Source organism: Anarrhichthys ocellatus, unplaced genomic scaffold (assembly GCF_004355925.1).
Source record: "Anarrhichthys ocellatus isolate YVR2014 unplaced genomic scaffold, GSC_Weel_1.0 scaffold16, whole genome shotgun sequence".
Taxonomy (NCBI): Eukaryota; Metazoa; Chordata; class Actinopteri; order Perciformes; family Anarhichadidae; genus Anarrhichthys; species Anarrhichthys ocellatus.
The window spans coordinates 2,423,018-2,450,838 of NW_022280046.1; the positions used below are offsets into that span (position 1 = coordinate 2,423,018).

The 27,821-nt window shown below is 40.4% G+C and overlaps 1 protein-coding gene across 2 annotated transcripts in view; it reads right to left on the minus strand.

Annotated features, from left to right (window-relative positions):
• The window catches only part of LOC116387973 (transmembrane protein 132C), a 127,836-nt gene that overhangs the window by 10,417 nt on the left and 89,598 nt on the right, over nucleotides 1-27,821 (minus strand). For both annotated transcript variants that reach the window (XM_031855475.1, XM_031855474.1), the window contains exons 5-7: nucleotides 22,497-22,686; nucleotides 8,885-9,028; nucleotides 2,830-3,038 (exon numbers count right to left, since the gene is read on the minus strand). In XM_031855475.1, the coding sequence (XP_031711335.1) occupies nucleotides 2,830-3,038; nucleotides 8,885-9,028; nucleotides 22,497-22,686 (543 nt within the window). The remainder of the gene's footprint in view (nucleotides 1-2,829; nucleotides 3,039-8,884; nucleotides 9,029-22,496; nucleotides 22,687-27,821) is intronic.

Genomic DNA, 27,821 nt, shown 5'->3' on the forward strand with positions numbered 1-27,821 from the left:
GATAGAGCCATCTCAGAAAGATATACGTTTTGTTACAAATGAACGTTTGCAAAACCCAGTAGGGGAATTCTTTACACATTTGTTCCGCACTTTTCCTCCTAGTTAAGTGAAGTTTATATGGCCCTTCATCACATTAACAGGCCCACATTAGAGTGGGGAAGGTCGGACAGGAAGGACGAGGGTTGGCAATTGGAGAAATCCTGCGAAGAATTACAAAAGAGGTCTTATAGGCGCCACTGTGGATCTAATAAAACATCCCACCAATTCATACAAACAGACAACTCAAAAATATATTATGGTCGAAGCCATTAGGCAGCTAGATGTTTGATATGAGGTTTACTTATAAGATTACAAAAGTCAATACATATCTGAAATACAAAATTAATAAAAAATCTTTATACTTGGCTGCTTTAAGGGTCCATTTGGTTCTATTATGCTCTAATATATCATATAGTATTCTCAGCAGGTTGCCTTACGTAATGATTAACTGGAATTTAATGTACCTCCCAAAGGTTCATATTCTGCTCCCTCCCCACAAAAAAACAAAGATTAAAACTGCTTGTAGACACAAACTGCTCCCTCAGCTACTACAATACATCATATTATAACAACATATTGTATTTTTTGGCCTCCATGCTGGGCTGAGGGAGCTGCAGTGACGGGTGAAATGTGGCCTTGGGACACAGATCCTCTCCTAAGAGTCAACCGTGTTGACTCTGAAGAGAAACATTGCTCCAGCTATTAGGTGCATACATCACTCGTATCCATCCCCATCCTTCATCTTCCATCACTCTTTACCACTAGGTCTATTTTGTTGTCCTGTGCATTACCATTGTCATATCTCTTTCTCTCTCTGCAAGACTGAATCTCATTCTATATTTTGTACATCAGTTTCTAACTTGACTTGACTTTAATCCATTTTTCAACTCTCTCACTCTGCTTTTCTCTCTCACTCAGTCTCAGCTTTTATTCTCTTTCACTTTCCAGCTCTGCCTGCATCTCTGACAGTCAGCTGGCCGGGGGGGGGGAAGTGACAGTGACAGTTTCCATTAGGTTTAATGAGGCATGGGCGGTCAGGCAGAAAAAAGGGCTGACAGGTTAACATGCTGTGGCCCAACGGCTTGGCTTAGTTCCTAGCCTCCATTCACCATGCCCTCCCCCTTCCCTTATTCCACATCAGTAAAGGGGACGGCAGTTAAACCAAGGTGACATTTGTGGCTGGCAACAGAAACATGAGGTCAGGTCATGTTTGTAGCAGTGAGTGACAGGTCAGTCAAGGTGTCAGAGAGCACGCGCACACTGACACACTATGGCACATTTTCTTAAAAATGTAATTTAGTTTTTGATATTCTCTCTCTTCTCGTACAAGTATGCACACAAACTTGGCATATCCTGCGTTCTTCGTGCAGTGATGCACTTGACAGACATGACTGATGGGATCAGATGTGGATAGCAGGGCGTTAGAGTGCCACCCTGTGGGGTGTAGGCCAATGGGAAATGGCACAGAAGTGACTTTTTGGCAGGAATGTACTTTAAACAATATGTTTTCCATACAGATCTTTCATATATGAAAGTTAATATAGAGGTTCTATTAAAACAAATTCACTTTTGGTGTTAATTGGGGTCTAGTTTACTCAAAATCTGATTCACACAACCTAAACCGTCAATAGCAGCAATGTTTCCATTTAAAGTATATCAAGTTAAAATTGTGATTTGACCTTCTCACCCATTATTATTTTTTTGAATTAATTACTGTGGTGGAAAAAACTATTCAATAGTGAGTCCTATAATACTGAATACTGAAACAAGAATCATTGAGGAAGTGCACAGTAGAAACACAGTAGAAATGTACTAGCACAGGGAAGATTCTCCATCACATTACTAACAATAAAGACAACCTATATGTCAACGGCTACATCCTTTACATGTAATTACTGTTTTCATCTCGCAGTATGAATTGTGCATGAATGTAATATCCTCGCTCTTGTCAGAGGCTAAACACTGGGGCATATGGAACAATCTAATTCCCTTTTCCAGTACAAACATAGTAAAACCATAGTTACTGTATGATCAAAGTTATTAGTAATAATAATAGCTATTATTAAATGTAAATTATTCAGTGTGCCTCAATGATCATTTATTTTAATTTCAGTAGGGTTATTTCTTTTTTGAATCAGCCAGATTCATATTTGAAGGAAAAACTAATATAATATAGCTAAAGATAATAATATCCTTATTGTAACCGCATCATACAACTCACGAAGCAGCGCACAGATCATGCGCACTGTGCCATTTTTCAGCCCCAGGAATTTTTGCCACGCTCTGTAATGCTCAAAATTATTTCTTATTTCTTATTCAGCATAAATACCTTTTGGGAGACCAGTGGATCCAATGAATTATGAGACACTCATTATTGCGACTCTGCAGCTGCACCTGCATTTTATGGCTCATATATCTGCTCCAACATTACCAAGACAATTTATTGTGGCCTCCATTTAGTTTACCAAGTGAAGAATGTGATCGGATTCTCATGCAGGAGCTGTTGAAAACCTCTCAGGTTAATGACCTAAATAAAGAAGTTTAGACTTGTCTTGTATGGCCAACTTGTGCTGTGATACATGGGCAGTAACTAGATGAAGCCCAACATCTATTTTGCATTTAGCTTGTGCAAGAGTTTGGTGTTTGTTTGAAGATGCAAGGATTAATGTGCTGTAAATAGTTCCCTTACAGCTGCTGATGTGGCGCTGCAATTCAATTCAAAATAGGCGTGGATATTACAATAATGCATGGCATGACATGCAACAGATGCAATAGACAATCGGGCCTTACCTCCTGTTCCCCGTACTAACGGGGACCCTCCAGCCCTTTATCTGGCTAAGCTCGGGGTCGGCCACATCGATGAGCAAGGGCAGGTGGGGCATCCACACGCTCATCTCCAGCTGGGCACTCAGGAAACTGTAGGTAAAGTTGAGCATCACCCTGCTCTTCCCTCTTGTCTCCTTCCCGTTGACATACACGTAGTCGCATCGCTCTGACACCTGGAGACAAAAGGGAAAAATGAGGGAAGCAGCCGGATGAGAGACGGACTAAAGAGATAAAGAAAGTAGGGCAATCTATTTGAGACGAAAAACCTGGACAAAAGTATTTCAATTCTAATAAGGAGTCATATAAACGAAATGCTTCTAAAATGCGTCATCTTGAGAAAGATCCTCGGTTCTTTCTGTCCAGTTGATGTTTGTCAGCAGCCTCTTCTGAGATGCTGGCGCGTGGAAACATTTGGCATTGCTTCAGTAAAACTACAAGAGTCCGGTCTGCTGAGTTTCTTCTGTGCGCGGATAAGTCATTAATGCGTGTGCATGCAGGATAATATGTGTGCAAATTAGTGTGACTTTGGTTCCAACTGAACAGATGGAGCTTAATAAAAGACGCAAACTTTATTCATCCAACCAGAGAACGGAACCTCAAACCGAATTATGATTGGCTGCGTAAAATACAGCTCCAATCAGTCATTCAGGTTCTGTTGATGCGTCTCCAACATAGAGAAATGATATAGCAGAAAATGTCTTAAATGTCTATTATCTTCAAAGCACCAGAACCTTCAAATGTTTTGTTTCCAATCCCTTGCATTTCAATCTCAAATACCATCATAAGCTTGATTGGCACAACTGGTAATTTCAGCACATGTCCCCATTACTGACAATTGCTTCTTTGTAACAAACCACTCACAAGAAGACTGTCATCTGTCTCCACGTCTTTGCATAAAACTTGGCTCTGCTCTCAAATGATGTCAGGCCAGCCCCCTATCTCTGGGGAACTAAACTGACAGCTTGGTGTCTGTCAGTTCTCTCCTCCTCCTCCTCCCATTCGTTTCCTCTTTCTCTCCCACTCTCTCACTCTTACCCTCGTCCTACTAAACTATTACTGTGACTTATATATGTTCAGTCTTGCTGGAATGAGAACAGGTTGTGCGCGTCAGGAAGGACGATTCTCAGGCTGGAATCTACTTGTTGAAAGGTTCAAGAAGTCACCGGAAGTTTTGGTCAAATCATCAGTTTAGGTTCATAATCAAGCCACCTGTTTAGCAAATTATGTGCAAGGAATATCCACCCAAATGCACCTGTCACATGATGAAGTGTGTAACTTTAATATCAAAATGATGTAGCCTTATTTGATAGGATCAACAGTGCATTCTGCATGCAAGTAGGGCTGACACTATTCAATTAATGGATCAACCAACAATTTTGATAAATGATTTTAAAAGATCAAACAAACAAAAATGCTAAACATTGACAATTTCCTCCTCAAAATATGAGGAATTGCTGGCTTTCTCCATTTTATATAAAATGTTCTAAAACGTTGTGCTCTTGTAAACAACATAATCATGAACACAAAAGTCACATCCACAAAGAATGGTAAAAGAAAACGGGGTCCCGTTGAGAAGTGTAAACAATATTCAATATTCAATATTCTTAGTGCTTGGCATCAGAAAAACTCAGCAATTTTTGATTGTTTTATTCTTCAAAAAAGAGTGAAGCAGCCTAACTGGAATGAAATCTAGTTTTAAATCTAGAGCGTAGTGCCTTTAAGGACATCCAAACTGTGGCTTCACTTGTAGTCTTGATAGCATATAAACAGTCAGTTAACAGAGGAGCAATGCACTTGTGTGTCTTCAAAAGTATTTTATACTACGATATGCTCGCTGTACATGTAAACTGGTATACATTTAATAAAAACACAGGCTGCTTCTTCATTTGAGGAATTACAGCTTTCTGCCCTCGCTGGCATTGAACAATTGATGCGAGTTGATGACAATGGATTGTGTACGGTATGGAAATGACTCTTTTTGGGAGGTGTGTGCACGTTGAAGTCCCAGGAACACACACACAGAACATGCACTAATGCGCAGGGTTTCTAGAGGCAACCATCCAGAAAGCGAGCATAAAAAATCCACTTGACTCCTCATTGAGTCTCTTAAGCCTCACCTAAATTTCTGTTCCTTTTTCACTGTTCATTTCCTCTCTCTCCCTCCCCCTCTTCTCTGTCTGCCTCACCCCCCTGTGTCACCTCGATGCTGCAATCAGTTTATGTCAAGTTGTCAACCCATCTCTACCTTTGTAGTTTTGTTCCACTTTGTTTCCCAGTACTAGATCCATCTTCATCTTTCCTTTTTGAAGGGTATGGAAGTTGATAACCATAAAGATTTAATTGAGATCTGCTGAAGGTGGCATCTTGTGCGCTGCGTGAAGAATGTATCACCGCGAATGTGTCACGAAACCACGCACATGTCCATGTCACCTCTCCATGGAAACAATCCATTGTGTTGCTAATCATGCAGGCTTGAAATGTATCCAGAGCGACGCACACAGATACGATTTGTCACTTACATTGCACTGTACTTCTGCTGTGGCCATTTTCCAAAGGATGTTAAGATTTGATTTAATTCCTTAAAATATATAATTGCCTTACTACTTAACTGAAATTTAGGGCACTGAGCTGAATATATATTTTTCTTTGATTCTTGCTTAGAGCAGCAATTAAGTGCAATTTCCATCATTTGAATGGAACTATAGTGAGGTTTATTGAATACACCTCAGGGCTCTACATCACTGTGATAAAAGGAGAAACATCTAGTACAAGTCACGTTAAAACAGAATATTAAAACACGTCCTTGTTTTGTTTTGTCTCACTTCGTATTAAAATCAATCTGCCTTTTTTCGAAAAAAAAAACCCAGGGGAGGATATATTGTAATCTATTACATTCAAGATAATTTTTATAGCTGATAAACATAATTATAATACTCCACTGTTCATTCTTTTTCACTCTTTATTTTAGGAGAAAATATTCAATCACTATTTGTTTTCCCCAGTCACAAACTTGGAAGCCAGTCAAAAGCAGCAAGAGCCCACTGAGTCATGCTAATTCCTGGCCTCACTTGTTACTGTAGAGCACTGTGCTACTTATGATAATGGGTAGAGTAGGCGACTGGCATTGACATCAGGTCTAAAGAGGAGGGCATTTTTACAATAGAGGGTAGGTAAATTACATAGACTGAATAAGATATGGACGTTGTCTGTGTGATGTCACCCGAGGCTCTCTGAAGAGCCATTGTGAAGCTCAATGTGGGTGGCTCCGGCAGACCCCGTCTTGGCAGCGCCGACACAGACAGTCAGCAGCTAGCAACCCGGTTTGGCATCCACCTCAAGTGTGCATAACTTTAAACCTTATTACAAATTAAACGGGTTAGCTATAGAGACCAAAACCGTTTTTTTGTACCAGGCTGTAAACAGGTTTATTTCATCTCCAAAGGGGGGGGGGGGGGGTCTATGGAGGTTGACTCGCTTTTGCCTTCAAGCCTCAAATGATTTGAGCTACTGCAGTTTTTGGCACTTCCGTTTTGGCTTCGTTTCTCAGCACTGGAGGTTTATGCTTGGTAAATCCACAACAGCATGTACTTTCTGTCAGGTTGGCTGTAACTTATCATCGGCATTGTTCTGCATTTGTAAATAGGAAATATTTTAAAAACCTGTTGTTGTCTTTGTGTGTAAGGATGATGGCCCAGTAGCAGCCTTTTCAATGAGAGATACGACAGAAGTATTCTTATCCTAAACATATTTTCAGTGTTTTACTTTCCAATAAAATTTGCTCTTGACTGCAAAGAGCATACTTCAATGCCACAACAGGAAGTCAAGTAAGCTCTATTACTGCTCACCACAGCCTGATAGGCGATAGTCACTAAAAATAAGCGAAAGGAAGAGTGCTCACTGTGATAGCAAAGAGCCCCCTGAAGACTCAAGATGGATTTTTTTTCTTCTCCTGAACTACCCTAAACCCCTCGCCATAAATTTAGCATTCCCTCGTAATATTTTGCCATATCTAGTAATTTGTCTTGCATTCCCACTTCAAATCCTGGCTTAACAATGCTGTCTTTGCTAAGGTCAATAGGAGCGGCCACAGTACAGCTACGGTAGCCATATCGTAGAACCGTAGATGCTACAGCCATAGTCGGATCAATCATCACATCCACAGCCAGGCGGAGCAGCTGCAGCTGTGCTCACAGCCAGGGGCTGTGTCAGTTTTACAGTAATGAGCAATAAATGCAGTAATGAGCAATAAATGCACAATGTAAAGTGTCACAACATCTATCCTTTCTGTAGTATCTGCAGAGTGTTTCCCTGAACAAGTCCAACACACTAACTCTCACTATGGATCAGTGGGAATGAAAAACATTATTGCAAACGATCGCAGAAGAAGAAAAAAATTCCCACGCGACCCTACAGGGTCACAAAATTATGTTCAATACCATTGTGCTGTAAGAATCAGCTTGTTAAGCAATCAATTAGAGCCCATGATATCAAACACTATCTCTTTTTACAAGCGAGGCCATTATGGCAGTGATTAATCTTCTGATTATCTTCTCAATTAAGCGATTAATCATTTGGGTCCATAAAATTTCAGAAAGGAGGGGAATAGGGACAATCAGTTGTCCTCAAAGTTTCGGTTAAAAAGTTAAAGAGAGGATGGCGATGCCTTCCGATCAAAAAAAATGTTTTATTTTGAGTTTCCTTTGAAAATAGGGTGGAGAGAGGAGGGGCACCGCTTACTGTTCCCAATCTAGACGGTTGGGCATGGGAGTATGTTACCAAGGTCAGCGTCACAATGTGTGGCACTTTTTCAGTGGATAATTAAACCCTTTGAGAGATCCGCTTCTTCTCTGATATGCATGTACGGTACACAGAAACACAAATCAGCTCCTCAATATAACACAGACACACTTGCAACACTATTCTTTTTCTCGCGCACATCAAACAGTTCATTCTCTCACTTCGTTTTCTCTCATTTCTCCTTTCGGATAATACAATGGGGACATGTTGAAGGGCAGATATTTAATCCAAAATTGCCAAAGGAAAGAGCTCTGTCTTTTACTTACCGGTTTTGCATTTTTTTTTTTTTATATCAGACAACAAATCCTGTGTAACATTTCCCAAATAATTCAATCAGGTTTGAGATTGATTACTTAAGCTTTCAGAAAGCCGATGAAAATCAATTTACAGAGCCCCATTTTGAACTTGCTCAAGATAGGAAATCAATCAGGGTGAACATTGTGTCACCTTTTATGGTTTGTCAAAGCCGCGTTACTAGCAAGTGGCAATGAAGTTGCAAACAGGGGCTGTCTCATATGTGCATACAGTCAACTTACAAATAACAACCTCTTTTATGCAAGAAGTAACCTAATTGATACTATGTTTATACTGCATATGTGATGCAATGACATTGTTTTAACATTATCTGGAGGCAAGTATAACGAGCAGAGGGAGATTGGAGTTGCAATTTTGTCAAGTCTAATAAGACTCTGAGCTGCTGTTTTCTTGAATTGTAGCTCCTTCATTTGAGTAAGTACAGGTATTGTTTTACAAGATGAGCAAAAACAAGCAGACTAGTAGTTTATTTTTGTATTCTTACAGCTACTGTGCTGACATTTTGTACATTCTGGGACTGCATACAGCTACAGGCAGAATGTTTTTCTTTCAGCAGCTTGTGCAATGAAGACAGATAATTGTTGCTCAAATCTTTCTAACTCAATTTTTTTTTTTTTTGAATTTCGCTGGTATCACTCTGTGACCTGAGGAGAAGCTCTCACTTCCTGGCACACCATTTGACAGAGAAAGAGGAAAAAGCCATGCCCTATATTGCTGGAGGGAAATTCAGCACCTGCTTCCTAAACTAATGTGCACAAACCACTTCTACACTAAAAATACCTTTTTATTCATTCTGCTCACTCAGCCACCTACCACTACACAGCTGAACATGGGGCAGAAGACAATAAAGTCAAATTGGAAAAAGGTAAAACAAAAAGCAGCTGCTCAAAACCCATCCCCCACACACCTTGATAACCTGTTCGTCTGTTGATTTGCATTCCACTGACTCTGTTACATCAGAGACCGCTCCGTCTGTTCCTACGGTGACTACCTTTACTGGCACGGCAACTGTTCGCCCGTTGAGGACAGCTGTGTTGAGGATCTCCGTGTCCTGCAACGGAAAATAGAAACACACAAATCAGTACAACACACTGACAGCTGGGACTCAAACTACAGCGTGACCAATATCAATATTTAAGAATTTTATTCAATGTTATTATATTTAGGGCAATGTCCCTGCAATTTGATCAAAAAGTTTGTCACTGCCAACCAGAAAGACGCATAAAAAGGCTTTTCTGTCATCTGACCATCAGCAGGATGACATCATTTGACTGTGCCCTCCAAAACCGTTACAAATCCCTGTTGGAAAAAAATGACTCAGTTTCATGATCAGACAACACAATGGTTAGATTTCGGCGCAAACATGACTTGGTTGTGGAAAGTAGGGTTCAATGGCAATGTTTTTTTTTTTTCCCGATACAAATGATTTGCCTAATTGGTTCTGCACGTACAAACCTCAATAGAGATGAGAAAGAAGTGAGATGGCCCACTCCTTAGTTATTACCATCATTAGCACCGGAAAAAGGTAAGGTATTTCACTTGCCGATTGGGCATGTTGCTAGATTTACTCGCGGGCATTCCTTATTGTTGAGCCCTGGAATGATCATGATTTGGGCTAAAATGACGTCCTTGTTTAGGTTAGGAGACCATTGTTGTCATGGTTAGAATGATAACCACTTGGTTAAGGTCAGGTAAAGATTGTGGTCAAGGTTAAAAGATACCAAAGTTGACTGTTGGTAGAAAATAGGCGATGGACAGCGGTCTCATGTGTCAAACTCAAAAGGTTTTGTTCAGCCATTCATCCACCCTGATCTCCTCCCTGTGCCTACTTTGTGGCGCTATAATAAAGTCACCAAGTAGTCCTCCTTTGCTCCTGAGGGACAAGAGTCATAACTAATATGACTGCTACATGGTTTACTACGACATACATTGTTTTTGGACATTCGCTTAATTTACTGAGTTGGGGAAGACGGTCTCTCATCAAGACACTGTTTCTACCTCAGCCATACATTTGGCATGTCTGGACTGCAATTTACTTATTGGTGGACATACAGTATATATTGACACCAATGTATTTGCAATAAGCTGACGTTGATAATAATTGTCAAAGTAATACTCCATTATTATGGGAAATATGATTGTATGCTGCCTTGTGAGGACTAAGAGACAGCGTCATGTTAGTGAAATCAGACTTCTCTAGGCTTTCTTTAGTCTAGCTTAGAGCAGTTTCTAGAACTTAGGAAAAATAGATAGCCTCCACCAAAAGAGGAACAATTTGCTTTTCAGCTGCTCTAACTTCACAATGTCCTGTTTTCAGTCTCTGCATGTGTTAAATACACACCCACAACATGTGATTTAGACAGCTGTGGAGTTGTTTTTAACCAATTGATGGACCTATGTTAGCTGTTTACCCTCTGCTCTCTGTGCTTGTGCTAAGCTAAGACAACCTGTAAGTAAGAGTGTGAGAAATACTTTAGATTTTTCATTTCTAATTACCGTAGTTCCGAATAATTCCGAATACATAAATTGAACATTGCATTCGTTTTAATCAGCTACCATCAACTGTTTCATTCATGTTTCACCATCAGCGTCTCATTCATCAGTCATTGAGATCTCAAAGTGCAGCTCATTTCCAGTGAATTTAACTGTGTGACCATGAGGTCAATTCCTCGACGCACTAAGTGTCTCTAACTGATATAGACATGTTAAGTATAATGATGATTGAGATTTAAACACACTTGTATATGTGTTTGTTCTGCCGTAAACAGGTAAAATATTTACTTATTGTAGCACTTAAAAACACTAGTTACTAAGTGCTTTATATAAACAGAAAAAAATCAACATAAATATGACAAAAGTTTTTTATGTCTTTTGTAAAACACTTTGTTACTTGTTTTATAAAGGTTCTATATAAATCATTATCAAAAAATATTACTATTATTATTTTAATCTTTAACAGCTAATCCCCGGAAGTCCACTTTCGAGGGAAAAAAACAACTTTGACAATAATGCTTAATGTCAAATTGCAGGCGTTTAAGAGATATCACAAGATGCACTTGAGAATTGAAGGCCTTATAGAGGAGAGGGAAGAAGATAATGAGATCAATTTAGACTGCCTGTGACCGAAAGAATGAGAATGTGATCACAAGTGGGAAAAATGAGCTTCCTTCATAGGTTGGCTGGGCTCAGCCTAGAGATAGGGTGCTTGGGGTAGGGCTGCTGCTGCTTTTCCCATGGGACTCAAACAAACCTAATACACTTATTAATCAGAGCACTCACATATGAATGTAGCACTATCGAATCAATAAATATATTTGGAATTTATGAACAATTCTCTGTCAAATCAGCACGGAGACACGTAGAAACAGCTGTTTGTGGCTTGTGTCTCTCTCTCTCTCTCTCTCTCCCTCTCTCTGTCGCTTCCCTTCTGTCTGTGGATTGCTACAATGGGGAAAATAGTGTCGCTCCATTTCAATACTTTACACACACACACACACACACACACACACACACACACACACACACACACACACACACACACACACACACACACACACACACACACACACACACACACACACACACACACAGCTCTGTCCATTATTTTTGAACAGCTGAGTGATACTCACATGTATCTCTGCCAGTCATTTGGTTGGTTTTACAATTTTTTTGAAGCTTAAACAGATGATGATCAATGAGCAAAAAAAAACAAAAACGTGATTTGACAATCAGTCAACAACAGGCCAAAGGTGACAAATGACATGTATTGCATGTAATGTCTTAGCAGGGAAGAAACGAGGTAAATTAGGTAGGTCTGTTCGTTGATGCAAAATTATTCGGAAACTAATGCATTTCAGGTCATGACGATGTGAGTGTATGCAAGATGTGTTCAAGTTAATATGTATGTAGGGAGTTGAGAAAAAGTGAAAAAAATTATACCATCTCCGTCTCTCTTCAAACTATATTCAAATGGCATTGATGCTTATTGTATGCTATAAAGCCAACACTTACCATCTGAGACATTCCATCAACTTTCATATTTGCTCCTCTGTGAACAATGAACATCTTTACTCATATTTGATAAGACAGAATGTACAGTCTCTTGAGGCAAATAAGCGCTTATGAAAAGTGTTGTATGGGTTCCGTCCATCTACATGTGATGGGAAGTGCCATTAACGCGAGCCACTGGAACAACTCGAGGAAAAGAGAGGTCCTAATGAGCTTCAAACATGTTTTATGGGGACTGTTGGTTTGTGCCACAAAGAATAGAATATTGAGTGAGCTCAGATATAATACACACGATCACAAACACGCGTTTTGTTGGCTGGAATTAAGTGCGATTTAGCGAGACAGCTGGAGTGACGCCTGAGGCACAAATGGCTGTAATGTTTTTTTTCTCCATGAAATTCGCTCATCTCTCACTGGGCATCTCCTGGCTGACTAATATACTCCTGGAGTCATAATGGAGATGCACGTCCTATTGATGAAGCCTATTTGTACACAATGCAGATCAACACCCATGTCTCCAAATGGCTGTGTTATTGGCTTACACACACTCTTATGCTACTCCTTAATTGGCTGATATTAGCCATTGGTATCGGAGCATAATGCTGCACGATTAGTACAGATACGGAAAGTGCAGACTGGACTATTTAAACACAGTGACATGCAGTCAGGTATGAGATGCAAGACACCGCTATCTGCCACCGTGTTCTCAACACATTACACTAACACACAAGTCCAGCACTAGGCAACAGGTGCTACAGCTAACTCAAATTATTTCAGGCAATGGCAGGGCATTGCATTGAAGTCTGTTGTTGAACGGTGTCCCTAATATCGGAATAGACATCTGTTCTAAAAATCCTGTATCAGTTGGGCTGTGCTTATACACAAACCCGCACATTCTTACATATACATGCTCACACATCATGCACAAGCACAAATACAGCCTTTCTGCCCCGCTTATAGGAGAAGAGGCATGGCTCCCTCCGAACGCATGCAGCTTATCTTAACAACCTCTCATTGCAGTGCAGAGAAGACAGCAAGAAGAGAGAAGAAAGACGACGAGAGAGGGAAGAATCGATAAAAGGCCATTACGCTTCTGTGCAGCCGGGGTGGAAGGGTGGAGTGTGCAGGGGCTGATATGGTTGTGGATAAATGATGTGCAAAGAGAGCAGACAACCTGCAGAAGCACCTTTTTAGAGAAAAGCCGCTGCATGTGAACGTCAGCCAGCCCAAGGACACGACAGACACTGGTGTTGAGGAAATCAGAGCAACAAAACTCTCAGCAATATGTTCCTGAGATCTGGTGACTGGGTGACCATGGAGGATGTTTGAAATCCCTTTTTTTGGATGTTGTTGTTTGAAGGCATTAGGCATCTATTTCCAAAACCAGAAGCGCATAAAAGAAAATGATTACGGGCAACTCATCTGGCAAAATGTCTGACTGAAATGCTTAAGGCCACAGGCTGTTTGAGTCATATCTAGTATCTTTCTGCACTGGTCTTGGATACAAGCAGTTATCTAGAACAGCTGCACTATATCCCTGTCAGTCAGCTTCAACTTGCAGTCAATTCTGTTTGCCCATTCACATGTTTTAAATGACTGTGACAGTTTCCAAGTCTTTCTCACAGCATCTGTGAATTTATTTCGCCTGCCACGAGGTACAGTCTCATTTGGTAAACATGGTCACATGTATGCATGTGACCATGTGAGTACGGGGGCTTTCCCTGATTAACAAGTTAGAGTGTTGTACATTAACAACAGCAACAAAATATCACATTTTTGTTGCCATTTAGTCACTATTTATGATATATCCAGTTGCAATCTCCGCTAATGATGCTCATAATTATTCGGTTCATTAATTACTAATTCATTTCTTTGTGAGCTCTTTGTGATACCAGAGAAGATGAATATGCATATAAGAATCAAAGGTCTGTATACTTTGCTGTCAGTCACTGGAATCGGATTTCCCCCGTTGCCATTACTGTCCAATCAACGTTACCTGACAGTCCATATGACTTATACAGCCTTCAGCTCTGGTTTCTTTTACAAAAAGCCAAAACTAGAAGGCTACAGCAAGTCCATTAATGTTGTTATATATAAAAAATGAAGCAGTCCCGGTACACCTTGTACCAGAGAAGGTGGACTATAAGCTCAGGAGGTTACAGCAGAGAGGACTGTGAACTGATGGCTTTTATTTATTCAAAAGTAAAAGAGGAGATGGGGAAGGTGACAACTGAGATATGTTTAGCTTAAATCAGGGCCCGCACTGCTGCTTAACACTGGCCAGCCATTTATTATTCATTGACTGAACAGATTCCACAGGACCTCAGCTCAACCATTCCCTAACCGGCCGTGGTTGACAATAAGCTCACAGGTCCTGCATTGTGTTGGCCTACAGCACGTGTGAGAAGGATTTATTTTGCCAGTGCAGCACTCTCATCTATTCAGCTCATAACAATTATAAATAAAAAGGTCTATTCCCTCCAGCAGCTATATAGTGTCCCCCTGCCACTCACCTACACCCGGACATCTCCCAGCCTATAGCTGGAGATAAAATGAAGGCAAGGGCCTGGAGAATCAACACTGAAGTCTTTTTCTTTTTTTTTTGGAGAAATAGTGATACGACAGCAGGGGAGAGCGGTGTTCGTACTATGTAATCTTTTTATGGTTATGGCTCGGGGAAAAAAAGGCACAGAAGCCAAGTTATTCTGCACTGCGATGTTGAAGTCAAAGAGAAGCCGGAGCAAGGTGCTGATAACTGCAGTGACGAGGGATGTGATAGAAACGGGGAAAAAGAGATAGAAAATTACTTTTTTCGCCCCCCAGGAGTGAGGAAGATGTCAGTCAATTGGGGTGCAACTGTTGAACTTTTTTAATTATCAGGTTCGAGAGGGCTTTCAAGTTTAGTGTTGAGTGTTTATTCGCAGAATCATTTCCTACCATCATGTTGTCTCACATATACTGCAAACTCAATACAAAAGCATCTTATTTGAATCTGATGTTAGGATGAAATAAGGTGAATAATCTACTCCTGTGTCTCCAATGGTTAATAAACGCAAAGCAGCCATGATTGCAGAATTAGCAAATAAAGAGATGCGGGACAGTGTGGGGGCATTTTGCTGTGACCAGAAGTAAGAAATACCATTATTGATTGTTAAATCGGGACCTGCAGTGATTTATACTCTCCTCATTAATTAGATATTGATTTATTGTGTAACCTGTTGGCCTGACAATCTGTTGGATTTTTTTTATTGTGTGCTGTGAGCTCTGAATACTTTTAGTGAGATTAAATATTAAGCCTTTGTTGTTTTTCCCTCCTTGTACTTTCTCACCCTTTAACATTCGGCGAGGAAACGCGGAAGTCAGCAGCAGTAAACCGGCTTCTCCTGATAAAGCCCGTCCATATTCCGAGGGCTCCTCTCCTGTTTCTGGGGGCCATTTGATTAGAATAAGCCAGCAGAGCTGCGCTGCGGCTGAACCCTGGCCCCAGCAGGCCGAACAGAAGACTCTCAAGCCAGACTGACAGAGCAGGGGGAAAGGGTGAAGGCAAGCCAGCAACAAATAAACAAACACACAACAACAAATTACAAAATGGACAGAATTAGCTTCAAAGTAAAGCCTGACTGACATACATAGAAGCTGCATCCTGGGCCAGAGAGGAAAGAGAGAGATGTTGGGTGGCAGGAATGAAATGAAGTTTGTGTGTGCAGTGCAGATGACACACACTGTAGTGTGTGTGTGTGTGTGTGTGTGATTCTTTCAGGGAGTGTTGCTCTTCCTCTGCAACACTGCCTCGTATTCACAGGTACAAACACGCACACTTCAAAAGATGCCATGGCTCCCACTCCGGCCACAGAGCCACTGCAGAGGGGCAAATGAGGCTTATCTAAATCACTCAAGCTTGGCCAATTTTTATTAAACAAGAGGGGCAAGTTTCTTGTTTCGGATGTGTGTAGGATATTCACGTTCATCTGCACATTTTCTCAAAATAAATGAACCTACATTCGTCAGGTGGCCAGATACGTGACTCAAAATGTATGATTATGTATCTCTGTATTTGCTGGTTATGCAAATAAGCAGCTGTTCGCTAACAGGTTCCCACTATCAACTTGATTGTGTATGTCCGCGTTGTGTTCACAGCTTGTTTCCGTTGCCCCCAAGTGGCCAAAAACAAGACTAAAAGCATGTTTGAATATACGTACTTTATCACAGTTAGTGCCTCTGAAAATCTCTCATCGATTTTTTTGTTCATATTGATAAGAGCTTAAACACTTTTGTTGCATTATTGATTAGTCAATTGACAGAAAAGCTATTTTGCAAGTCGATTATTTGCTGAAGTCATTTTTTTTCAGTTGAGCTTTCCAGCTTTTCCAATGCGAGGATTTGCTGCCTTTTTTAAGGGTTTTATTCACAATTTATAGACCAAACCACTAATTGATTGCTGTAGAAAACAATCAGCAGATTAATCAATAATGAAAATAATTGTTAGTTACAGCCCTAAGGCACATGCAGTGAAGGGGTCAATAAGTGATGTTGATGAAGTGAAGTAAGTAAAGCAGGACAATAGAAAATAGTGTTGCCATAATCAGATCTTTATCAACAATTGTATTTGTTTCTGTTAGATTAATTTTGGCGCTATCAGCTTTAAAACTCAGGTATCAGTCTGCCTCCAATGCAGGTACGTTTATAACTGAGAGACATAGGGAAAACACAGCATTCTAGTGTAAAGTAAATCACCCTAAAAGTGTCTCTGTCAATCTTTCTGTCTCCCCCTCAGACGTGCAGAATAGGATACCACCAGGGGTAAGAGCGAAAAGGGAGAATTAATGCTATCAAAATGCACAGGAGAACAATAGAGCAGTGAATCAGAGGCCCGTATATACACAAGAGGACTTAATTAAGCTATACAGGGGCATTATGGCCGCATGCAGATGGCTAATGCTGCCTTGAAGACACTTAGCATGCCGGTGGATAGCCTCACTGCACAGCCTATTAGTGCTCTGCCGGGCCATTTCCAAATACAGTTCCTGACAGCGTGACAGTGTGACTGATGGCAGCCTGCTTGAATACCGCTGACTGGCCCTGATGCTGTGATAGCAGTGTGTGTGTGTGTGTGTGTGACTTTTAGATATGAGGACTGCATTCTTTTTGACTTATTTGTTTCTCAGTGCCAGCTGAGGACACAACTTCTTCTTAATTCTGTTGTCCTTTCTGCCTCGGCCTATCATTATCTGTCCTCCACTGGTATTAAGAAAGCTGCAACTTGGCTGAACCCTAATTATTCCGGACATAGGCGCCCCCCCCCCCCCCCCAAAAAAAAGTTTAACTCCCTGCTAATGGCTCTGATTGTAATGTTTTGGGACTGTGAGAATAAAGCTAATGTTATTGAGTTTTAAATAGAGTGAGTTGATTCAGAGGCTATGAATAAAATGCTAATGATAGCATTTGGGATGTACTGTAAAGAGCTATGGGGGCCCACACTGTCTCTTCTAATGAGCAACAAGGAGAGACACAGCATGGCAAGAGAGGGAGATCAAAAATTCATGGGAGGATGCAGTAAAAGTCTCTCGGTTGGCATGTTCTCTACATGTGCTGTCTTTCAAGCTTGTTAATGAAACACTTTCACTTTCTCTCCCCTCAGTCTGCCCAGTTGGTTCCAGGTTGCTTATTCGGTAGAATATCGTATTAGTCAAGTGAAAAATATATACAGGCATTTGCCTCTGCGAGCATTCACAACTGGAGTTGAGTGAGTTCAAAATATCTCAGTAATGTACAAGGTGTCTGGGGGGGAAAAGTAAAGCGGGGGAAGTATCTCTGTAAGAACTTTCTCTTAGCTTCTTCCTCAGTTTACACTTTTGATCATTTGAGAGTTTTGTTTAGGGCTATTAAATCTATTGATTTGAGGAATGTCAAAGGGTATGCTATAATCTCAACCAGAGAACCACCGCAGGTAACAGGAGTCTATAAAAGATACACTACAGTACAAAAACTATTCACCTGAACAAACCATGGAATCTGTTATTGAATCTTCAAAATGCGTTCAATTTCGAATGAAAATCGACTGAAGAACGTTCCAATATAAACTGTAATTTCTGTTATAAGCGCCGCAATCTCTCTTACTCTGTTCTGTTTGAAGATAATGACACATTAAATCTTCCCGAAACAAGTTTGATCGTCTCGTTACAATGCCCCCCGATTGTTCTTTTCATTTTCAGAATGTTAAATTCCTTGTCAGGATGTCAATTTTTCGTGCGACATATTCAGCATTCAACTAGCATTCTAAAATATCCAGTCTGGCCTCATCGATTGGACTTAATTAGCCTGGAAAAGCACTTGCTCTGAATTGACGGGCTCTGTCCATGGCTGCAGGATGAATATCCAGTGCTGATCTTTTTTTGCTCGTACTGTATGCAGTGATCCCAGTCACTAGGAGCCTGCGGTTTAAGAAGTAACCCTCAGGTAGCAAATTATTCAGCAGGTTATTCCCTAGACTGGCCAAACCACTTTTTTTCTTCCTTAAACTCTTCCTTCCATCTCTCCTCTCCTCTCTTTCTACCTCCTAACTTTCGCGGTTTGCAGCTATTAGCATACTCGTCACAATTTCAGTCAGTCATCCTGAAGGACAGTTTACAGCAGCTGTCAAGTCAAGACAGCAGCGAGTCCTACATTTCACTTTTTGGCAGACAGATACTGTAAGAGTGTGTGCATTGCCTGTGCTTCTCTGTGGGAGTGAAGGCCAGAAGCCATCACAGAGAAATGAGAGTTTTATTGAACAGAGGTGTCTGGCATTCTAAACACAAACGAGCACTGTTGAGTGCCAGCAATGATTGGTGTCTACCTACGAGTTCTGCCGCAGAGGTGGAGATTGATGTCAACCACTAACACCCAGTTTAATCAAACTATTTGTTGACCCTGACTCAACATGTGTGCTATTCAGAGGTACTCGATGAATGATGAAAACAAAAATTGTGTAAACGGGCAAAATGAATACGGCTATAGAGGAATGTAGCACAGTTAGCATCCTAAGATTAAAATGCCACCAACAAATCATATCCTACACCAAGCAGTTTGTGCAAATGTGTTTTCAGAAGGTGTTTATGGACTTCTCAGCTCACAGCAACGTTTTGGTCTTGAAGATATTAGGCTTTGCTCTGGTTTATGTCGATTTAAAGCTTCAATCTGTGTTGTTGTGTAAAGTAGTTTTACCCTGTTGAGGTGCGCTGCAGTGATAGCGTCATCAACAAATATGATCTGGAAACAAACATTTTTTTTCTTCATTTACTGAAGTCATCAATCATGATTGATCAACATTTCTCAATTACAGAATTACTTAGTTAAAAGAGAAGTCTTAATTGGATGAACTTCAGTTTTGTTTGGAGCTTTGTTTGCAGCTAAGCCGTGTTCCTTGTTCCTGCTCTCGATACTCCAGATACACATTTAGCTAGTGTATGTTCTATTAAGTTATCAATAAACCAAATATGCTGGCCAGCGAGTAAGCCTTTAAAATTTCTATGTAAGACCCTTACTCGACAAGGCCACAAACTTCAGCAATAAAGTTGTTGACTATATGTTCAAATCAATATTCATATCATAAAAAGACTAAAGATAATTGAACGTTTGGTGTCTTTTAACCACCAAGATGATTTTATCTATTTTTTTAGACTGTATTGTTGTTATGGTAATTTATGTTATGCTAATATCATTGTGCCTGGATATTGCTCCACTGTAACTATCATTTTAAGTATATGTAACGGTGATTATCATTATTAATATATAGTTTTTGTTTTGTAAATTTCTATTCATAAAATCAGGTTGTCCTTGTGGAATTCCTGCACTCTGTCGCCACTAACTTTATTCGAAATTCGCATGTTGCATTTCTGATTCACTGAACACTTTGTCTGTCTATATATTCAATTAAAAAAAAACTGTCATTCCAACATTGACATAGAAAACTGCTTACTTTGAAAAAGGCATTAAAAGTAGAAAAGTTAGAAAAGTCCAAAGGCTACTCTGCTGGCCAGAAGCCATCAATCAGCGGTGAACGTCATCCTCATCAAATTGTCATAATAAAAGTTTATGAAGTGCTCAAGGGCATTTGATTTTTACGTGGTCATTATCAGCGAAGGAAATTAAAACAATTTTTTATCTCTGCAGCATACTGAATGGTTTTCCTTTCATTTTAGAAAAATAATTTACATTGTCATTATCATAATACAATTAGCAATCTTAAGCCACTTGCCAATTCAACCATGTTTGGACTGTCTAAATCCAAACTCAATTAACTTCTCAGTCAGCAAACTCTTAGCGCTGTATTAGCCAGATTACTGACAATTAAAAAGAGCAAGCTGTGTGTGAAAACACTTGGCCCTGGCTTTTTAAGGGACCAATTTGGATAATGGTATTTTTGACAAATTTTCTTCTGACACTATCAATACAGAGTCTAAACCCTTCTTACTGTGCAATGCAGACATCAAAGGCTCACAATAAGGGACAATTCGCGTGTCGTGTGCCTCTGTAAAAACAATGACTTAGCAGCTTCTAAGTTCATGATAATTGTAAATTAGCACAATTAACAACCCAGTGATAGCATATAGGGCTATGCGTCCTGCTCGATATGTCCTGCTTTTATTGGAGCCCCATAGAGAAAAGTCTTAACAGTGTCGGCAGCAGAATGCGTAAGCCAAAGAACGGGGAAAGTTAAGGCCTGCTTTTAATGCCGTGTTACCTGAGGGTCATACTGTCACTGAAATAAAGAAGAAATGGTTCCATATGAAAAACGTTCGATGGCTGCAACGGTAGGGGGTCAAATCATTTCAGTCATTTTGCAATTTGAGTGGTTGATATTCATATTGTAGTGTTATACAATCACAACAATAGCCAATTAAAATGAATGGTGATATTGTTAGGCTATATGAAAACATTTAGAATTAAATTTGCTTATAAGGCAAATTACGTAGTAAAACAGGATAATGTCAACATTATTATGGAGTGTCATTTCTCATATATAAATAGTGATAAACTTAAGCTTTGAAAACAAAAGACCAATTGCACCTGACCCCTACGACTGCTCTGGACCACTCGTGAATTGTGTTTTTAGTAAGAACAAATTAAAAATACAAGAGAATGACTGCATGCGGCCAGTTCTCCTAAATCACTCGCGCAAACCCCTTCAGAGGAAATCTGTGGTTCTTTCATGAGACCCAATGTGTTTGTTCACAATCTCTGTTCCTCCTTGGATAAATGTCACAGTATTTGCTCTCCAAGTGAAAGTAGCCGTAAAAAAAAAAAATGCATTAAATTAGCTCTGGAGTGTATAAGTGCTAGATGTCGGAAGACATTGGTATATTCTCTCAAGATGTTTTTTTTTTTGCTTTTTGACCTCATGCAGTCTCGTCTCGTGAAAAACATGCTCAGTTGGATTTAGGACAGCTGACTCACTCAAGACACTCAAAATCATTCCAGTGTTTGGTCATAAAATGATCCTTGGCTGCCTTGTCTGTATGCTTAGGATGATTTTAAAGGGGCTACAACACAATAATGGCGTGGACACCTTCTAAAGCTCTGTAACATGGAACCCAGCACTTAAATCTAATAGTCGTTATTACATTTCGTAACCAATGTCCTTGAAGGGAGTCAAATGAATGAAGGGCACCAAATACTTTCTGGCTGCAGTACTTTTTCTTTTATAGATCTCTACAGGTCCTCTCGAATTCTAGTCAGATTAGATTAGTTAGATTAGAATATTAGATTTTTTAGTAGCCACATAACTGAAAAGAGATTTACCTGATAATGCACATACTTTTAGTTAATAACATTTTCAAAGCATAATTATTTCTTGTACCAGGAGTATTTTTACAGTGTCGTATTAATACTTTTCTGAAGCAAACAATCTGAATACTTCCTCCACCACTGTGCAGGTCACAGATCTGTGTGATGTGTAACACCTAAGTGGTGTGCGCGGGTGAGTCATTTTTCCCCTGAGTTATCAGGGGAAAAATGCGATTATGGGGCGAGGTGGAGAGTGTGAACTGAAGTGTGGGGAAAATGACATGTGACAACTACGGTCTAATTATTTTCTCTTCTATCTGACTTTCCTCAGGTCCTCTTTGGATCATGTCTCCTTTTTTTAACAAAATAAATACTTTTTTGTTTTGTTCAAGTAGGTTTTCCATTTGTCCATTTTGGATTGGTCTCTGGTAGACCCCAAAAAGGTAGAAGTTGTGTTGTGCATGTTAAAATGCATGTTGTTAGAATTTTAACAGATGGACCATTAGTGCAATATTCATATTGCATCTGCATTATGATTTTGAAGGATGATGTACGACCTGCTTGACATTTTGAAAATAACACACGCCTCCTAGCCGATCAAAATCAAGTGTTCTCCCTGGTCATGGTGTAATCCTGCCTTAACCTGCATCAATGCAGACTTTACTGTTCCACAATGAATGATTTCAACACATATACGCACAAATGTCTGCATACACACTTCCACGGCTCAACCACCCACTGCTCACCATGGCTAGTGGCACAATGCCACCCAGGTCCTGCGGTGCCAGACGGATGAGAGTCGGCACCTCACTGGTCAGAGTACGGGTGAGCGGATACTCCACCTGCCACGTCACCTCCCTCCCGCCCTGAGTCATCATCAGCCCGTTCACCTCCAGGTCCACCTGCAGCACTCGCTGGTAGCCTGGTGCCTCGACTCTGCAAGGGGAAGATAGGGAGAGAAAGAGGATGATGAAAAAATAATGTAGAAACAGGAAATAAGCGTGTTGAAGACGGTGAGAGAAAGATTGAGGTTAACGGAAGGGAAATGGTCTTCAACATCCATTAAGGAAAAGGACTGAAGAAACAGCAGCTGACAAATCAGCTGTACCTTTTAATCAGGTTGAAGAAAACATCCAACACAAATATTGTAAGCCTTTCATGTAGAGGGTGGTTCTGCTGTATTACATGAAGATGTTGCAGAGGGATATGCTACTTTTTAAGCATCGTGTCCCTCATCTCACAGTCTGATATGAAACTAATCGCTATTGAGATTCATTCTCACATCCACACAGAACCATGATGTGGCAAAAAAAAGAAAAAAGAAAAGAAAAAGCAATTTATTTCTTCCTCTTGCAATATGGAGCTTGTTTTGCAGAGATTGTCAGGACCAAGCAAATCATTTTCTTGCAGCTGATGGAGATGCAAACAAAGCAGAAAAAACAATGAATGCCAAATAAAAAATCCTCTAAACTTGTTTGATTTGCTGAGCTCTAGGTTTGATTGAGCTGGTGCCTCTCCCTTGGGTGTTCTTTGTCACAGTCAAAACCCGATGCAACACCTTTTCCAATATCCGCGCACAGATATGCATGCTGTCTTCGAAAATACAATTTGCAAATGGTGATCTGGAAGTGACTCACATAGGTAAACATTCATGTTGTGTAACACTACTTCTTTAGATGGTAGTAAAAACAGAAGTTTGGAAAAAAAATGTAAATTCAAGAGGGATTATGGGTATGTGTTTTGGGCTTTAGTATAAAGTTATGTTTAATGTATACTGTAGACTTTTTTTATTTCTGTCCTGAGCAGAATGTTTGTTGTTTGGTTGTCACACAATTAAAACAAGCCTGGAGAGAGTCCAAACTGAGCGTGAGGAAGGGGGGTGTCGGGGGTGAGATCCAAGGTTTTCCTTGAACATATTTTGGCCAAGCCTCTATTTAAAACTCCCCCTTATGTGTTCGCACTTCAGACGCTAGCCTCACTTCAAAGTGCAGATTTAAGGACCCACTCTGGTAGAAAAGTATGAGAAAAAGTGTTTGGGAAGCTGAAAATCAGTGTGGATGAAAACAGCTTTTATAGCAATTCTGGGTCAGGCAAAAAAAAAGAAAAAAGCTTGTCTGTTTTAGTGGGTAATGTTGTGAATTATACAAAATATGTTTCCAAATGCCACTGAGAAGCTTGGGCACGGGGCGATCAGAGATAAATATCGGTATGAATCTGGCCACACGGTGAGTGCTGTTGAGATATAATTGCTGTTTGACCACAGAACAACAATACAGGTATACTGGGGTACATCACAGTTGGTGGTGGTTCTTTGTCAAAAAACAACAACACCACCCCATACAGTGCAACATGTTCATTCATTCTGATAAACATGCGCACTGCAGTTGATTTTCAGATGTCACATACACCGTCCTGCTGCCTCAAATACTCAGTTGAGCACCAAATGCGTATTAGTCCGCAGCTGAAAATAGTCCCCAACAAATGCAATATTATTTTCTCCTGTTTGAACAATGCTTAAAAACTAGAGTGCCCAGGTATTTAAGGATATTACTAAGCCATATTAGTCAAAATAAACTATATATTTGTGACCTGTTTTTAACGATTTACATCTTCAGTGGGAACAAGTGGGCATGGGGCTGAGCAACAGGCAGAATCTTTAATGGTTCCCCAGTTGGATTGCGGTTCATGGTCCATGTCTTAACCCCGAATTCACCGGGGCACACACTCAATGGAATGTGTTGATTGTAATACAAATATAAGATAATGCCAGCCTTATCCCTTTATGTTTATTGGCCAACGTTGCAAGAGATCAATGACTATGTATATTTGTGATGTATATGGATAATTTCTCCCACACTCTCATTACCCTCCCTCTCTATCCCACTGCCCGCCAACAATCGCCTTTATGTATGAATAAGTTTAGAATTATAAACAGTTCTATATTGACATTGTTTTGTACTCCAGAAATACTCAAATCTAAACCATGTAAAGGGAGTTATCAAATAGTCAAAATCAAAAGCATTGCCAAATATTCCTGCAAAATTAGTTGCCATGACATAAACAAGAAAAACATCAGAAGCAAAACGGAGGAACTGCTGAGAGCAAACATCTCCACACAACCCATACTCTAGATCCTAGATTGTAGTCCTATATGTTACTTACAATGTTACACTGTATTTTACTTTTAGGTTGATTGCTGTGGACCTTGAGTATCAGTCACTTGTCACCATCCTTCACTCTTTTCCTTTTCAATTTCTTTCTGAGAAAGAAATTCAGAGTACTATGGAGCCATAGTGGGATATTCTCTGCTGCCTGACAATATGCTGGGCTCAGGAGTAGTGACTGTAGTGATTATGTGGTTTACGCTTATGGTGTACTATTACAGCCAAATCAATTGCTATACAGTGAAGCTGCAAAACAATCAGATCTTTAGAGCTGCATACTACAATACAACTCCCCTTGACTCCCTATTTAATCTGTCTTTTTTTCTGTTGTCTTTATTATTGTCTTTTCTTGTCTTTGCTCTTTTTCATCTCCTCTCCACCCCCCTCTGGCTCGCCTGCAGTGCAATGTTGCTCCCAATAGAGGGCAGTTCTCTCTCTCTCACCCTCACACTTTAAACCGGCGTGTGTTTGGGATGATGAATGTCTGCAACCCACTGGTCGGAGAGGTCGGCCTTCTTCCTCCATGTCTCATTAGAAACATAACTGCAGTGTGGGCCCTTTTCGCAACGAGATTACCATACAATTCAATACACCCCCTGGCAACTATCACTTCTGCCCCGAGGTGGGCTCACAGAGACGGAGACGAAAAACGCAGAGCGGAAACAGGGTTAAAGGAGCGACAATAAAAGCAAAATGCCTCCTGGGATCAGAGAACTGACTCTGCCACGGCTGCACAACAGCGGACAGTGACAATGCCGCGGTATCGCAGCAGGTTTGTTGTGGTGAAATGAGGTGGAAAATCGGTCATGTCATTTTGAGGAGGCCTTTGAGGTATCTCCATTTGTCAGTCTTATTGTTGTGTGTGAAAACACGAACAGAAGAAGGTACAATAATCCACTCAGAGGAAAATGGGCACACACTTTCAATTCTGTAAGATACATTTCAAACCCGCCCTTGAAGTAACAAAGGGGCTCTGAGCGGTAAGAAGCGGAGTAACCATAAGAAAGTGACAAGAATGAAATTCCTTTTGTTCAGAAACGGAAGTGAAAGTGGGACTAAGCAACACAAAAGCCCAGTTAAACATGCAGCCATGTTTTCCTCTTTTCACTCTTAACACCTCTGTGGGTATCTGGCTCTGAGAAAAGGTAGACAAGGAAATAGTCTGCTGTCTCTTTCAGAGACCTGAGGGGGTTCCTTTCATGCATAGCAGTGATTTGGTTAGCACTGACAACAATGATACATCAAAGGCACGAATCTATTTCAACACAGCGAATCGACAGCGAGTCCGACAATAGAGGGGGAGACCGTTTTATGGTTTGTGTGTCTGTACAGTAGGTGTTTATATTCACTAAAACCTCAAACAGCTCAATTCAGGTAAAAGTGGTTATATTTTTGTCTAATATCGTGAGCCAGAAGACGACGGGATTCACTTCACGGCCAGCAACCAATGTGAGGACATGCTGTTCATAAACTGCCTGTGACAGCACTTTTGTGCGGTCAGGTTTCTGCGGTGTATTTTCCTGCCAATGAGAACTAGTTTTGATTTATTCGCTGAGAACGGGATGTTTGTGTTTGTGACCTTGCGCGCACACACACCGTTTTCAGTGTTTGTTTTGACTCGGGGTCAGACAAACAAGAGAGGAGGACATCTGCGAGAAAGTGCCTTCCAAGAAAGATGTGTTATGATGCATACCAGCGACTGCTGCCAACGTCCAGTGACTGAAGATATTTTTCTCATTCTATATTCCTCGCTTCTTGTTGCTGTTAATCTATCCGCAGATGGTATGTTTCCCGTAGCCAGTTAATGTCTGCCTTTGGCAATCTTGACATTTTACACTAATTATATTTGTTGACTGTAAGATGGTTTCAAATGTCAGCAAACAATGCTCACCACAGTTTCCTGGAACTCAAGGTGTCTTCTTCGAAGTGCTTCGCTTATCCAAAATGTACAGATATTCAATCTACAATGATACAAAACAGAGAAAGCAATTATTCACATTCCTCAAAGGCTGGGATGTGTCATTTTTTTGGGGCATTTAAGCTTTAAAAAAATGAACATTAAAGTTGTCATTTTCTGGTGATTGCACTGTTTTAGTACTTTTTTTAGTAGACTTTTTAGTGCAGACCGGTTGGCAAAATGAAAATGGAAGAAATTGTATGGACAACCGTATGCAGAGTTGCCTTGACAGTAAGTGAATCCTGACATGCGAGATTAGCAGTAATTAAGTAGGTGAGACGGTGAGCGACTCCTGCGGGCCATCTGCCCTCACATAAAGATCCAACTCCATGCTTTGATCTCGCCGCTGTTAGCTAAATCTTAATTTTCCAATCTAAACAAAAGTGTACAATCTTAATTAGCAATTCTTTCAGAATATATATGGAGAAGGAACTGGAAGTGACGCTCACTGGCGCTCACACACTTTATTTAGTACCAAAGCTTCAGTTGGTAGATCTTCATCTGGTCAGATTTCAGGGAATTTCATGGAATATGGGGGGATGTTAAAGGGTCTAAAGATCTGAATCTCTGACCGCTACTTTATGCTGGTTATTTCGTCATGTCTTATTTGAAAAATTAAACTGGTGAGTATTAAGGGTTCTTACAAGCTTTTCTTAAGGAAGGGAAACAGCTCACAGCCTTGCTCATAGTTATTTCATTAATGGTAACAGTTAAGAACACTTGGCAAACGTTGGGTAATCCGTATACTCGAACAGAAATGTGAAAATGACAAGTTTTACTTCTGCAGTAACTTCCTGGAGTTTCCACAGCCTCATAGTGATGATAAGGAAGTCACCGGGCCAGGAAAGAGATAGTTCAAGTGTGAAACTTCCCATAAAACCACAGCTTGCTGATTTTATATCTCTTTTTTTTATTCTTCTAACTTTAGCTGTTTCCCCTGCTGCCAGTCC